The 16306-nt window shown below is 39.1% G+C and overlaps 1 protein-coding gene across 1 annotated transcript; it reads left to right on the top strand.

Annotated features, from left to right (window-relative positions):
- Positions 1-3194: 3194 nt before the first annotated feature.
- On the top strand, positions 3195-14425 carry LOC135468384 (DBH-like monooxygenase protein 1). Its single transcript, XM_064746617.1, has 12 exons — positions 3195-3656; positions 4670-4816; positions 5321-5494; positions 5938-6021; positions 6509-6685; positions 7283-7385; positions 7765-7931; positions 8648-8836; positions 9227-9286; positions 9894-10021; positions 10794-10977; positions 12734-14425. The coding sequence occupies exons 1-12, from the start codon at positions 3387-3389 to the stop codon at positions 12896-12898; spliced, it is 1848 nt and encodes a 615-aa protein (XP_064602687.1). The 5' UTR covers positions 3195-3386; the 3' UTR covers positions 12899-14425.
- Positions 14426-16306: the final 1881 nt, after the last annotated feature.

Below are 16306 nucleotides of genomic sequence, written 5' to 3'. Positions count from 1 at the left end.
TAATACTGTCCACTGTCGTGTAAGTGAAATATTCTGGAGTATGTCGTAAAATACAAATCAAATAAATAAATATATCCTGCGTAAAAGTCTCAGGGCTCGGCACAAAACTCCTCTAAGGTCTTTTGCTTAAACAAAAAGGTTTTAATAGACTTTAATATACTGACGAAGTGTAAATTGGATTACTAAACTCTTGCATCATGTTCGGATAAAACCTAACGTTTTATTAACATTTGCTGTAATGTAGTCTACTTAAACATATACGGATACGAATAAGATAACCGTAATTGTTTGCGTGCAAAGGTGAGGAAACTGATTTTTCGTTATTTCCGTCGTACTTCGAGACGGATATGTTGTTGATGCCCCTCTTGATCAGCAAATGTTTTTTGCTCATTTTTTAACTAAAATTTTTGTCAAATTTACTACCGAGAACAAGCAAAGGTATACTAATGGTCTCCATAACGTTCCTTGCAGAATGAAAAAAATACCTTCCAAGATAATCGTTCTACACACACGTGAAGTCCAGGGTACGATGGGTATTCGTAACGGGCCGCTCAAAAGCGACATCCCGTATCGGTCCCCGCGAAAGTATACGTGATATAGCGAAACCTCTCTTGCGGTGAAAAGGATGTATCCTGTTTAGCTCTAAATAACGCATGCAGAGGTATGGCAAAGATGTATACAGAAGGGAAAACATTTTTTTTTTGCATACACACTAGCCTAGAGTTTTTGCAAGACGATTTTAACACGACAAGCACACCACCGACAAACTGTTTTAATTAGAGTTTTTGTGGGTGCAGTTGTACCTGTACATAATCGTGACATTGCAGTGCAAAGATTTCCGTAAGGCCTACATGTAGTTATTAGCAAAGCTTTCATTTCAACTCTTGGACAGCTTATTGCTTACACACTCTTTCTTTTAGAAGAAACATAACAAATCGATCTGTGTCTCCCAATAATTAAAGTGCGTGGATGAAGACATCTTACATGCAGTACAATTTTGGTTTCGGAATATGTCTATGTACATATACTATTCGGAAGAAGTAGGGGATATTCCATTTCGTGTTGAAATTTACGATTGGACGAAATACGGTTGTATAGAATATGCAAATGTGCATGAATAAGGAACGCAGTTTGGCTCTTTGCGTTGTGTGAAGATAGGCATCAAGACAACCGGGCAGACGTTCTCATGAATCTGATTATAGCTGCGTTTTGAAAGTTACATTTTAACTTGTCAGTCAGATTCCATACCTGAGACGGATTAAAAATAACTAAAACTTGTCCGGGCGTATATCGTTTTCCCATTGATAAACTGTTTATCTAAGTTAAACATAAAGACATAACATAACATAACATAACATAAGACATAAACAATGTTAATACTTGAGCCTCAAGTATATCGAATATCCCCTACATATAAGCAGTAAATTTATTTTCATTATTAGAATGGACACATGGGAATTCTACAGTGGTAAACATTCCAAGTGTTGTCCTCGCTGGCTCAGTAGTTAAAGGGCTGGCTCTCTGCGACTGAATCGTTTCGGGTGCAGCTCCAAGGCAGCAATGAGGGCTCTACTTGGCGAAGATCGTCGGTTAAACCTGACCGCCATATAAGCGATCAGTTCTTCAGCACAGTCCTTAAACAGCACTTGTGCATTCAATACTTCGTCGGAGGTCGGCGGTTAAACCCGACCGCCATATAAGTGAACAATGCTTTAGCACGGCCTTAAACAACATTTGCATATTCAGTACTTCGTCGGGGATCGGCGGTTAAACCTGACCGCCATTTAAGCGAACAACTCTTGAGCGCGGCCTTAAACAGCATTTGCGCATTCAATACTTCACCTTACAGAATAGCCTCCTGGGTTAACACGAGGAGCCAAGTTACTCGTGCTTAACAGGCCTGTATACAAGAGGCTGTCGCTGCCACAGAGACATTTATTTATTTATTTATCTGATTGGTGTTTTACACGTACTCAAGAATATTTCACTTATACGGACGGTGGCTAGCATTATGCTGAGAGGAAACCGGGCAGAGCCCCGTGGAAACCCACGACCGTCACAGAGATAGGTACATGTAGTGTCAACAGACCAGTCGAACGACACACTATTTTCTAGTGAGCATTAAGTGAGATCGATGTCGGATAAGTTGCTTGAGTACAGATTTCAAGCAACATGTCAACTACAGATTGAACAGGATGCGTTTGTGGGTTATACGAGAAACGTGGAGAACACCAAGGAACTTCACAACCCTGTTGTGGATCTGCGTAGCAGAAGTACACAAGAGGTCCCCCGATTTCACGGTGTACACACCCGAAGTACTCATAATTTTTCCACATATGCGACGTCGATTAGATTTATGGGCATTAGCAATCCGGAGTGCGCATAGCAATCCATGTCCCCATCCTCGTTAGGGACTTGAGAGACATTCGGACTTAAATTGCACGGGGAGTCAGGTAACGTTAATTCATTGAAGAGCCTACTTTTCACACCGGGGAACTTCCATCTTGTTTAGATTCCAAATATGTCATTTATTGATTTTTGTGTATTTATTTTGTTACTTGAGCGTGGAGAAACACATAAGGAGAAGACAAAAGATAAGACAACAGACTTTTTTTAATGAATATTGACATATATTAATATATTGACAATTTATTTCCTCGGTTCCAAAAATCACGCATGAGATTTCAGTCTTGGCGGCAAGGATATACTGTACGTGCATATTTATCTGTAACGAATGGCTGTGTTTACACACGAAGTTCAAGTCACCATGTGGAAAAACCGATCACTGCCAAGTGTCAGACAGTGCATTGTCTAACTTCAGTAAAGCGTATCTGCTCTCGTGTGCGGTCAGTGTGACAGGGAACGAGAAACCGTCACCCAGCCGTTCTACTTTCTGCACTCAACGCTGCAGTTTCATAAAGGCGGGAACATGAGCGCGGACTAGTAATAATTGACCGCCGTCAAAATATTCTTGTATATGGAGTCAAATAGCGACAATATAAACAACTTACTGAATAAATAGATTAATTAATTATTTAATACGTTAATAAATAAATAAATAAATAATATAAAAAGTTCGCTTGCTGCTATACCAATAATAAACTTCTTGGTCTGTGGTTACATACATATATTATAATACATGCTGAAAGAATTTGTCTGTGTCTTGTTTTGCGAGCCTTACTCACCCGGATGTTTGAGTCTATCATTGTAAGGTCTACCCTTTTCATTAGAACTGCTCAATGTCCGACCTTAGCCAGGTTATACAAGGTGTGTTCGTCACGTGTTCCCCTGGGTGAACAGTCCTTTACCCGTCAGGTGTATAGACCAGAACCTCGAGCTTGGAGTACAAACCCAAGGCAGCTTACATATCTGGATCTGTGTTAAACATGCTTTCGCAGGGAGTGTTTATCGTTTGTACCCTTTATGCGGTATATGCCCATAGCATTGGTGGAAACTCCTTACCTCATCATGTGGTGTTGGATCCAGGAAATAAATTCCACTTATTCTGGGACTTTGACGACAATGAAATCACCTTTGAAGTCCAGGTTATGACCCTGGGGTATGTAGGTTTGGGGTTCTCTCCCAACGGGGATATGACCGGCTCGGATATGGCGACTGGCTGGGTAGAGGACGCCACAGGAAAAGCCAATTTACAGGTAACTTGACAATGATAAGTGGTTACAAGGCTAGTTTGAAAACATATGATGTGAGTGTAATGGTACAAACCGCCGAAAATGTTGTACAGTATTGTAATTAAGTGTTGTTAAACTGAAGTTCCTGTGTATCATTTGTCCTTCAACTTCTCCCGTGTTTAATGTGAAAAGTAAATTCTTCAACGAACTGGCGTCAAATCTTCTGCCACTGCGATGCAGCTGAAGGACGTAAGGGCCGTAACTTAATACTAATACTAATACTAAATCTTGCTAACATTTGAAGACGAGTCGGCTGTTTTAAAAACTAGGTTTATGTCAAGTGGTAGAGTGACGTCAATTAATAAAGCACCTCCTTTTCACAACGAACATCTGAGGAGTAGGTCAGTGGTCAACGAATGCATCACCTAGTCTTTGAAAATGCCAGTTCAAATAACCTCCTACCCCTGCACAACCAATACACCCTGCCCCACCTCCCCCCAACAACTCCCCACCCCACCTCCACCCCCCACCCCACCTCCACCCCCACCTCCACCATACCTCCACCCCACCCCACCACACAACACCCTACACCCCACCCCACCTCCACCCCAACCTCCACCCCACCACACAACAATACACACCTTACAATACTATAACTTAAATAGAAAAGCTATACAAACTGCCTGGAATGCCATGTCCCGAATAGCTACTGGGCAAAGCTAAGCACCATGACGTGTAATCTGTTAACGCTTTCATTTAAGATATAAGTTATATAAGCGCTCTTTTCTTTTAAGTTTTACTCATGCATGCAGAGCAAGAGAATGATGATCAGTTCAGCTTCAAACTCCTCGCAGTGCACCTTCATAGTTTTATAATGATATATTTGCCTTGTGAGTTTACCAAATTGGTTCTTAGAGTGAAGTTTGTCACTTTTGTACAGTTTTCTCTATTGGTAAACTCCATCCACATTTATATTAAATAACTATTTTGGGAAACAAACCATGAGATTAACTACTCAGTGTTTTTTTTTTTTTCAGGACCGCTTTGCCCCCGGGAAGTTTGAGCCTGTCGTTGACATGATGTCTGACTACAACCTATTGAGCGGCTCCCAGAACGGTACACACACCACACTCAGGTTCAGTCGGCGGCTCATCCTATGCTCAAACAATGACTTCAGCATCAACGTAAGATATAGACATTTGCATTGAGCAAATACTAAAATAACTTTTTTTACACTTTCACAAAGATATTAGGGCTTGAGTAAAAGTAAAACATCTTGAGATAATGTTGAAACACTATATTTTCACTAGTATGACCAAATGTAAAATGCTAGTATAATGCACAGACGTTTTTCTTTGATTAGACCAAGGATGACAACTAAATACTGTCAAAGGCACATGCAGGCGTAATTTCAAATGTCTTGAAAAACATAAGGTTATGAATGTACATGTGGTCAACAATGTGCTTCGTACATATTTACATCTTTTTGGCATTAAGATGTTTCAAGGACACATATCAATTTATGACAATTTTAAACAACCATTTGCTTTCGTGAAAGAGCTTTAAAAAGATAACAGTATAGCTGAAGTGTATGCGTGCTAGTCCAGAAATTCCTTAAAATTATCAATGACCAATTATCATTTTCGATGCCTGTTTTAGAAAAAAAAAACAATTTTTGAATATTTCAGAATGACACGGCCCGTGTTATCTGGGCTTATAGCGACTCTGAGCCGGGTCCGGATGGACATTTAATGTACCATTTCCAGAACAGAGGGGTGAGGAGTATGTACCTACTGACCTACACCCAGGATCTGCCCCCATTACCCGCTGATACCGTCACTCTGGATCTGCTCAGCCCAAATGTTAGTATATAATATGGCGTTTTATATTTTGAAGAACACGTTTGGTGCATTTCATTCCTGTTATACCTGTGTTCCTTTTTTTTTTCGCCAGGTGGTGTCCATTTTTGCTAATGTTAATTTTTGGCTGCCGATTATTGTACTTTACTTTCTGTCATGTGATGTCCATTTGTTTTCTGTCAAGCGTTCCCATTTGCATTTCTGCCCACTATCGTCCATTTTTAGCTGCGACATACGACAAGCTTTCAGTACCTATATCGTGTAGCTTTTAACACAGACCATTTACTTAGGCAGGTATGTGGAGGTCGACAATGACTTTTTTGTGACATGTTTTAGGCTACTGACGCTCAAACACTGTGACAAAACTCCGCAAACCAACAATACACTGATTACACTGCTGTAATGCGTGTTTTTTGATTCCTCTTTTCTTCTTGTTTTTAACTCAGGTTCTTATACCAGCAACGGATACCACTTACTTATGTTCGTCCTTTAAATTTCCCGACCTAACCAGAAAGCACCACGTCATACAGGTAAACGATTCTTCTCTCTTCCTGGACTTCTTCGGAAATTAATAATGCCCATGGTTTCACTCCATAGTGTAACAAAGTGTGCCAAATATTTCAGCTGGATACATCGCCATGCAAGCTGCCAAAATGTGCCTTTTTGTCATATTATGTATTGAAGTTTGTCAGAATGCCTGAGAGCCACTTTAATGTATAAAAAAAAAACAAACAAACAAATGAACAACACAAATATTAATCTACCTGCAAATACCACTGGTTAACACAAAATTCGACTAGCTCTCATAAGCTAATTTAAGTTAAACCGTATTTTTGATCGCACCAAACAATGAGTTGGATTGCTAACGACTGATCAAACAAAAATGTTCTTGTGAAAGGTAACATTGAGAACTCTTATGGAGCCAAACCAAAACAACGAAAACGGCTATATTATTACGTGTTGATGGAACCACGCAGGCCACATTTGCTGTCTTACTCCAGTATTTTCTGTCCACAGGTGGAGCCCGTTATTCAGCCCGGCCGTGAATCGGAAGTACATCACATAATTCTGCATGCATGTCCTTACTACTCTAACGAAAGTTTGGAGGTCAGCCACCAGTGTCGCCATCGTAACATGCCCCCAGAGTGGTGGCGTTGTGAGGCGAACTATTTTGCCTGGGCCATTGGCGGAGGGGTGAGTATCCTTGGATATTTTTTTCGTATTTGTGATTGTGGTTAATTATTCTGTTGTACAATAAAATACTTTATCAGTGGGAGCTGATTTTACCATAATTTTAAACAGACAGCTATGATTGGGTTGTTTTCTTCTGGTGATTTCTACCAATTTCGCTTATATTCTCCTATAATAGAAAGCGGTCGACGGCACTCCTTTGCCTGATCTTACGTGAAGTACATTGTAAATTGTTGAAAATACGACGTATGTTTCCCACAGGTCGTTGGTTTACTCCGGGCGCTTCGGTTTCCTCCGTCCATGAGTATGTCTGTCATTGCATCAGATGAATTTCTTTAAGTGTGGCATTAAAAAGAATCAGATTAACGAATACTGTAATCAGTAACTGTTGCTGTATTATTTCGTAACAGTCTCTATAGTCTATTTTTCCCATCATCCTGATTACGTGAGTGGTTGTAAAGTTATTTACTTAATTGATTGGAGTTTAACGCCATACTTTTCACTTATGCTACGGCGGTCAGCTTTGTTAGTGGAGAAAATCCGGGGTTTAATAACGAATGACTGTATAAATTTCAAAAGCACGTGTTACTTTTTGACCAGGTGTTTTCCTTCCCTGTCCATGTTGGTATGCCAATTGGAGACAGCGAGAAACCTATGATGTTTCTAATGGAGGTGCACTATGATAATCCTCGCTTACTGTCAGGTATAGTTTTACAATAGCAGATTAGGTTATTATGTCATTGACTCATAAAGAGTACCATATATTCAAATGACTGAATTAATCAAAGTGCTTACAAATCTGAAAAATCCATTTGTTGTTAATATTTATTTATTGATTGATTTGATTGGTGTTTTACGCCGCAGTCAAAAATATTTCACTTATAGGTGGTCAGCATTATGATGCGATTCAACCGGCCAGAGCCCGGGGGAAACCCCAAAAGGTGTTACACGTTAAAAACAAATATTTGGCCGCATGATTTTATTTTGCATTGTCGTTTTTTACAATGTAAATATAACTTTTCAGCACTTGCTATAAGTGCATTGCGTAGGTACCAAAAACATAAATAAGTATGTGTGTTTAGGAATGCGGGATTCCTCAGGCCTCCGACTGATCATGACGTCACAACTACGCCAGTATGACGCTGGTATTCTCTACATGGGTATGAACGTCTGGGACTCCCACGTCATCCCGCCGTACTATAAAGAGTTTCTTAGCGAGGGTGCTTGCTCCAGCGATTGTCTGAGTCAGGTATGATGTTATTCCATTGACAAATCGACGGAAAAGAAAAAGGGGACAGTTATTTTTCCAGGAGCTCAAAACTCTCTTAGAACTTTTGCAAAAGGGTGGCATACGCAGTTTTCTTTATTATATTATTACGACATGGTAAGGCTATACTTCCCTATCTTAAAACATGGAAATATTTCTGTTTATATCGAACTACAGACAATCATTATTTTTTTGCAACAATGGGAACCGAATCCATCCCAGAACATAATTCAAAAGATGAATATAGTCCTGTTCAGTTAGTTTTCTATATTCTAAATACCATCCCACGTTAACATTGACAGATTAACTCAACCCTGCCGTGAAGTGATGACGTCAACTATCAGGGGGAAGTCACTCAGTTGTCGTAACGATATATTTCGAAACCTCTGCACCTTACCACCAGCGCCTCTACCTGTGTATTTGTAGGCATTCATGCGCTATAAACACGTCCTATGTTCTTTTGGATAACCGAGGTTCATGCTTGCGGGCACTTCACCCAAAAATAATTCATCAAGAAGTGTTCATCAGCCAAAATTTCCAGAGACATAGGTTTTCATATAGTTTGTATGAGCGATCCGTCTAAATAATGTGCCGGTTTTTCCTTGGCTACTCAAACCTCCATTTAATAGAGAAAGTAATCTTGAGCACATAAACCGCTGCCAGGCCGGCTAAAACAAATTATCCCAACATCCTTTCAGGGAATGGGAAATCAGACTGACAAACTCAACGTCTTTGCTGCCATACTTCACTCACATCTGGCCGGCCATAAAATTCGGTTACGTCACATCCGGGATGGTAAGGAGCTGGATGTACTTGCCCAGGACAACAATTATGACTTCAATTTTCAAGAAACACGGCTTTTGCCAGAGGAAAGGGTTATCCAAAAGGTAAGCACATTCCACTGGGTACCCCGAGACTGATGGAACATTGCTTTGTTTTACCACATTGCTAACTGAGCACCATATACTTGAAAATGGACTTGCCCACAATGGAATTGAATTAACATAATCTTCTCCAATTATTTCGGTCCACTCCGGCCGTACGTGGGAAGGTCTGCCACCAACCTGCAGATGGTCATGGGTTTTCTCCGGACTTTGCTCGGTTTCCTCCCACCACAATGCTGGCTGCTGTTGCATAAGTGAAATATTCGTCGAATACAGGATATTAAATATGTTAACAACACCTAAAACATAGAAAAATCACCTTTATAACATTGTAAGATGGATTCCGTACAGAATAAATATTAGATCCTTCTGTTTTATGCTGTCGTTGAAAAGGGAGACAGAACGCTTATACAATGTGTCTACAACACGGAAGACAGAACTGATATGACATATGTAAGTATCTCATCCGTTGTGAGCAGTAAAATCAATAAGTGACTGGCCATCCATCACTGAATGATTTGTTGATTAATCAAAAATTTAACTCTGATATTATTTTCAATGACTAAACTTGGTAAGATCTGTGCATATGTGCTGTTGTCAGAAAGTCCACTGGAAATAGTTTCTGAAAAATTCTGATATTTTAGTGGTCATTTTAAAAGCTCATTCTCATAAGAATATAAACTACTTATTTTGGTTAAATTACTTTTTTGGAATATCTTGATTGGCAAAATTTAGCTGTTTCCTGAAAACGCGTGTTGTTGGCGAAAGTGCACAATTGATTTTCGTGTGTCCGAATGGGCTTCATTCTTTTAAGTCTATAAAATAGACTTTGTTATGTTCAAGAGGGAAGCCAATGATATTGACTGAGCAAAGGGTATGAATGTGGTATGTCTGATATGTGGCGGAATTTGTAACTATTTGCCACCACACTGCCATCGCTGTTTTGGTTTTACTCGCTTTTCTAGATTTCTGTAACCTACTGTAATGTTCTCAACATCATCTAGCACTTGAAGGTTGTATAAGTCTCAAATCTATCTTTTGTGTTTTCGTTTCTTTATAGTCCGGATTAAGCACAAGAGAGGAGATGTGCATCGCCTTTGTGATGTATTATCCCAAAATACCGCTGATCCAGTGTGCAAGTCACCCTTCCGTACATTTCAACCTTGCCTTCAGAAACGCTACAGCTGAGTATGTTCATTCTAATTAGAACTAACTAAACACATTCAAATCCGAATGCTTCATCCTGGTTATAGCAGCTTGTTCCGTTTTACGGTCATATAACTCTGTTCAACCTGAGTATGATCAGCTTCACTCAAAAAAAAATCTGTTAAATTTAACAGAAAGTGGTTCGTCTAAGTGATGCTAGAAAGTATTCTGTTATTATAACACAATATTCTTTTATAGTCAACATAATATTCTGTTAGTATAATAGAGTCATTATATTGAATTAATAGAACACTAGTATGTGAGTTATTTTTAACAGAATAATCTGCTGCAATAGCAGAATACATTCTACCATCACTCAGACAACTTTTAACATTTTTATTACTGAGTGTTGAGTGTTGTTCCTTTCTTTAATGGAGCATGTTCATCCAGAAAAAGGCAAGACTTGCCCATTTTATTGGAACATGTTTATTGGAGCATGTTTATCTGCATCAGTTTGCATCGCTCTTTACACGCTGAGAATACTCATCCCAAGTATGACTATTTTCGCATTTTGACCGATTTAGCCACAGCGTTAGTCACCCTCTTCTTCTCTTAAAACAGTCATTATGCTTAGGCCCCACATCCTTCCCTCGAGAATTAAACAAGTTGCGATGCAAGCTCATATAATGAGCGTCCTTGGACTAAAACTTAGACGGCAGTCGTAACAAGTTTTAAATGGGTGCTGTATTCTCCACCTCCGTCGTCAGGGATTTTTACAAATCTAATTATTACGACAAATATTATTTGCACACAGCCGTCAGTGGAGCCCTAATATCCTGACCCCACTCGAGTACCAAGGGAGGAGCTGGAAGGATTTCTTCGAGAACGCCATTGACTGGTCAGACCGTAAGGTTAGAGAGGACTTCCAGAAGTATTCACTCCTTAAGAATTACCCTGTTCACATCGCAGGCTGCATTGATGAGTATAGACCATCTTCGGTAAGTCTAAACTACTAAAGGAACAGTACGTAAGCAATCATCGTAAGAAGTGTAATATTAAATTTATTTAAATGAATATCTTCGAAGTAACTTAGCTCATGTATTATATGCTAAACTGTTCGTTGAATCGACAACAGATACAATGAATGATTATGGTTTAATTAACGATTTTGATTATGATTTAGTGAATAATTGTGATTATGGCTCCTACGTTACGTAAGTCATCTTAGATACCCAGTAAGTGTATGCCATGGTTATAACTGTTGGGAATGTCTATTAGATGTCAGGAATACAAACTGTATACATACATGTTGGAACTGAGTTTCATAAAGCAAGATGCATGCTATACCTGCTGAGTGTAAGTTATAATATGACCTTCACTGATACTTCTTCGAGATAAACCTTTAGGCTAATGGCCACTTTATATACCGACTACTTTCCTTAAGCAGAGGCCGTAGCCTTACAGTCTGCCAACATCTGCCGAAACACCCTACAAAACATCCTACAAATCCTTGTACGGGGGAGACGTGCTGGGGTTTTAGTACATCATTTGTGAACAGGTCATATTATCGTTAACTCAGATAGATTCATATAGACTTGTATAGATTTAATCTTTATCCCTCCACCAATGAAAATTCGCAGTCTTTCTCGAAGACTTTCAGCTTGTACGAGTGCTCACCACTTGTGTCAGAAAAAAACTAGTGTCTCTCGACAGAAACTGAAACCATACAGGTATAGGGGTCCGTCGTACAGAGAGTAGATAGCGACATAGGGCCTTCTGTACTTCAGATTCCAACGTTGCGCCTGAAATATATATGACCATTACCAGCTGTCTGACTTGCATGCATGGGTTTAACGTATGATCGCATTAAACACCAATTGGTATGGACTAAAGACGCCGTGTCAACACTTCAGCCTTTGGACATTGTCGAAAGCGTGCATGCCATGTGTTTTTTGACATAGGTCAAATATTTTCAACATACAGTGCATATATAGCCCTTTATACACAGCAGTTTTCAGCTTTACAGCTGTAACAGTGTTGTGTCACGTGACCTGCAAAAATAGGGGAAATTGAGCTTTTCGCGTTTTGATCGCAACTTGCGACAAAAATATGACGGGATTCATCATCAGGACGTCAAATTATGTCAGGTAGTATGTTAAGAGCCATTAGTATGAGATTCATCTATAATTGACTTGCGTTGCGCGTCACAGATGTGTCCCAATGTAAAATCGGGGAAAATAAAAACATCGATAAGAAGTCGGTGGTCAAATCGGGATGCAGCTCGTAGCACAGTCTCATATCTAAAGCATATTGCGAGAGTTTTGAAACTGGTGAAATATTTCCTAATTTTCTTGGTATAACCTCCGTGTAGGCGGGATACACCAGGATACATCGAGAAACATTGGGGTCCTTCGGGAAACATCAGGATATAGCGCAGTACGTCGGGAAGCATGGACTAAATTCTTGATGACGAAAACAGCTGACACCGCAAATAGCTTGAAATCGTGAAGGTCCGGTGCTGGTCATAGAAAACAAAAATACCCAATCAGTGACTTTTCCAGCATTTTTTTGCACGTCATAGGGACGAAATCGGGGCAATATCGGAATACAACGAACGAAATCAGACCAAGATCGGTACTACATCGTGAAAAAAAAAACGGCTTGGTAAAATGTAAGAGCACCTCAAAACAAACATTAGTCTGTCATTACTACACATATGTATTAATCGCTCTTTTTTATGAATCCTTTTTCTAGGAAAGTTTCAGCATGGAAGCTATACCGAGCATCCAGGAACCTCTCCCAGAGAACTCCGAGTGTCGTGTGGTATCGGCGACTGGGGGGCATGCGACATTCAGCTACAAACTTATATTCCTTATAGCTACACTGGTTATACTCATGTTGAAACCAAATGGTATATAAATTATACGAAAGAGCTACTTGTCACACCCATGGGTATGAAAATTCTATATTGAGCCCGTGATTAATCGAAATATATATCATGTATACAATGAGAAACGCCGTTTCTCAGCTTGAATGGCCTTCAGAATATAGGACATCGTGAACACCTGTCTATCTGATAGCATGAAAATTTTGCACGGAAGCTTGAATTCACTTTACATAAATTCATACAGAGAAGCGGGATATAGTAAGCCACCTGTCACACAGAGGGTGAGGAAAGTAAGGATAGTAGGCTATAGATTACATTCTCACTTCACGCCAAACGGTGTAATACTTCCGCTGATCAAAATGCAAGTGATCTAAGTAGTGCATGTTAACTTACGTTTTTAAAACTCCTGTTATTTTACTTAACCTTTGTAACGATTAAATTACTTTTTTGATGAGAACACGTGCGGCTTTAAGACGTAGACTTTTTGGGAATAGATGAGTTACCTTTCAGTCATATGCTTGTAACAGTTGATGCAAAATGTTACCATCGTTAACTGCTGTCATTAGAAACATACTATGCTAATGTAATAAATCTGCTGAGAATGTAACAAATCTGCTGATTACGAAAGGAATTTGCTGATAATGTAGTAAATTTGCTGATAATGTAATAAATCTGCTGATTATGTGATATATCCCGAAAATGAGTTTTCAGGTATAGAGATGAGCGTTTTGTTGTTTTACAATGCATTTGTACATAAAACCTTCCACTTTACCACGCACAGCTTTGTTGCCTCCAGTTTCTTTTCATAACTGCAGAAAATTTTGAAACCGGTGAAGGCGAGAAATCATCTCCTAATAATAACGGTTTCCACGTTGTCCTCTATCGGTTAATTGTCTCATTGTAATATGTAATGGTTCATTATCCAGTCTGAGTGAAATAATGTTCCATTATTCTGACTGATTTATATAATATTTCATGATTCTGTCTGATTTATATAATGCTTCTTTATTCTGTCTGATTTACACAATGTTTTACTATTTTGTCTGATTTATATAATGCTTCATTGTTCTGTCTGATTTACACAATGTTTCACTTTTCTGTCTGATTTATATACTGCTTCATTGTTCTGTCTGATTTACACAATGTTTCACTATTCTGTCTGATTTATATACTCCTTCATTGTTCTGTCTGATTTACACAATGTTTCACTATTCTGTCCGATTCATATAATGTTTCATAATTCATTCTCAGCGCTTGTATCTTACATATAGTGCATGCGTCCTTACTCTCAAAAAATTTGTATGACCGAATTTTGCAATCCTTCAGAACGATTCACCTTCTACATGACTACACTGTACAATAACATGGGATAAATATGTACGCCTTGCAACTTGTGGCTGTTGAACCGTGAACACGTGTATAGATAAGGCGAGCTGTTTAGGACGATCGAATTTCGCAAGTCATGGTGTGGGAACCACTCCTGTAGATGTACAGATGTATCCTGTATGTAGTATTGGGGCTTTACATCGTGTTCAGTAAACAATATAAGCATAAGAAATGATACCATTTACCTGAACTGCTTTTTGGTTATTTAAGCGTATTTCCTAATTTGTCCTAATTTTCCTAATTCTTATAATGTTGACTTGTGTTTAACACCGTTCACAAGAATTTTTTAAATTAATTTCAGTCAGTTTGAATGGTGGAAGAAACTAGAGTGAAGGTATTGTAAAGCACCACCAATCTCCTGACTTAAGACCGCATACAGGTGTTGTATTCGCCTGTATGTGAATACCTACAATAGCTGTTGTACAAAAATATATTTTCAAGAGGCCTTGAATATAGACGTACATAACATAACTAAATACATGCAGCGTAGAGAGAAAAACAGAGCAGCGATGACCTTGTGAAAATCGGTGAAACCAGTGAAACTGGTGAAATACGGCTTCTTTTCAATTTGCCTTAATTCAGGTGTCATTCTAACTGTTCATGCAAATGCTTAAACAGTGGCAAATTACACATGGTTAAGAAGCACTGTGAATTAAGAAAAAATGAATTGCGGTGATGTTAACTGTGTTTTTATTAATCCGTCCCATATCCCTGGAAGGTATACTAGGCTACATGTCCAAAGTAGTTTTGTACTGGTGTATCGGTATTTTCCCCAAAGGTTTTCCTAAATTAATCGGCAAGATAATAAGGGTTGAAGACTAATACGCTTTGCACGCTGTAACAGTGAACGTAATTATGCATGGGTTTGGTGAAGTGGCCCCGGTGGCTGCTAAGCTTGACGGAGTAGTCCCCCTTTTACGTGGGTTGGTTATTTTTTATTTATTTATTTGATTGGTGTTTTACGCCGTACTCAAGAATATTTCACTTATATGACGGCGGCCAGCATTATAACGAGAGAAATCTGGAAGACCTTCCCACGTACAGGAGAGGAATCCAGCATGAGCTGAACTTGAACTCACAGCGACGACATTGGTAAGATACTCCTGGGTCATTACGCTGCGCTAGCGCGCTAACCAACTGAACCACGGGGGCCCCCGGGTTGGTTATAAAACATGTGTTATATCATATTTATTACAAGAATATTTATTTCTGAACAAAAATAATTTTCAGCTAAGTTTTGTGTTATAGGTAACGGTTGTTTTAAGTTTCCTTACTTATCTTAAAACTTTTAAACTTGCTTGCCTTGACATTTATTCAAGTGAAATAATACTTGCCACTTTATCAAACGCATAATAAATGAAAACTACGATTTAATAAAGCATACATTGCACTGGCTGTATGTCAGCCGCATAGAAACGTCAATTATCGTGTGACCCCACAGAGAAAATCACTTTTAATCGGTCTATTAACACGTTGGTGGTATACAAACAAAACGGTATTATCATATGTCAAATGTCACAAAACCTTGTAATGCGTTGAGAATAGGTCTATGATGTTAGCAGGAATTTTTTTGTGAAATATAACGTCTAACAGGGCTAGAGGAAACTGATGTGAACTGCTACTTTACGGTAAGGAGTATGAAAGTTCATGAGAAAATAGCAGCCGCTGAAACCTGGACCGTGAGGAGTACAGAAGTGTAGATGAAAATAACAAGTACTGAAATTTGCTGTCAGGAGAATGATAGTGTAACCTAAAATCACAGTTGTTGAAATTTGCGCTGTGAGGAGTTTGAAAGCGTAACCTAATCACAGTGGTGGAATTTGCACTGTGAGGAGTATGAAAGTGTAACCTAAAATCACAGTTGTGGAATTTACACTGTGAGGAGTATGAAAGTGTAACCTAAACTCACAGTTGTGGAATTTGAACTGTGAGGAGTATGAAAGTGTAACCTAAACTCACAGTTGTGGAATTTGCACTGTGAGGAGTATGAAAGTGTAACCTTAAATCACAGTTGTGGACTTTGCACTGTGAGGAATATGAAAGTGTAACCTGTT

This window comes from Liolophura sinensis, chromosome 6, assembly GCF_032854445.1.
Source record: "Liolophura sinensis isolate JHLJ2023 chromosome 6, CUHK_Ljap_v2, whole genome shotgun sequence".
NCBI classification, from domain to species: Eukaryota; Metazoa; Mollusca; class Polyplacophora; order Chitonida; family Chitonidae; genus Liolophura; species Liolophura sinensis.
Note: the sequence above shows the minus strand (reverse complement) of the source record. Positions and strands in the feature narration are given on the sequence as shown.

What these genes read in the sequence shown, in the direction of transcription:
- LOC135468384 (XM_064746617.1), top strand. Translation starts at nt 3,387, where the DNA reads ATGCTTTCGCAGGGAGTGTTTATCGTTTGTACCCTTTATGCGGTATAT. An exon ending in GAAAGCACCACGTCATACAG is followed by an intron (nt 6,022 to 6,508) that starts GTAAACGATTCT and finishes TTCTGTCCACAG; the next exon opens with GTGGAGCCCGTTATTCAGCC. An exon ending in AGGAAAGGGTTATCCAAAAG is followed by an intron (nt 8,837 to 9,226) that starts GTAAGCACATTC and finishes GTCGTTGAAAAG; the next exon opens with GGAGACAGAACGCTTATACA.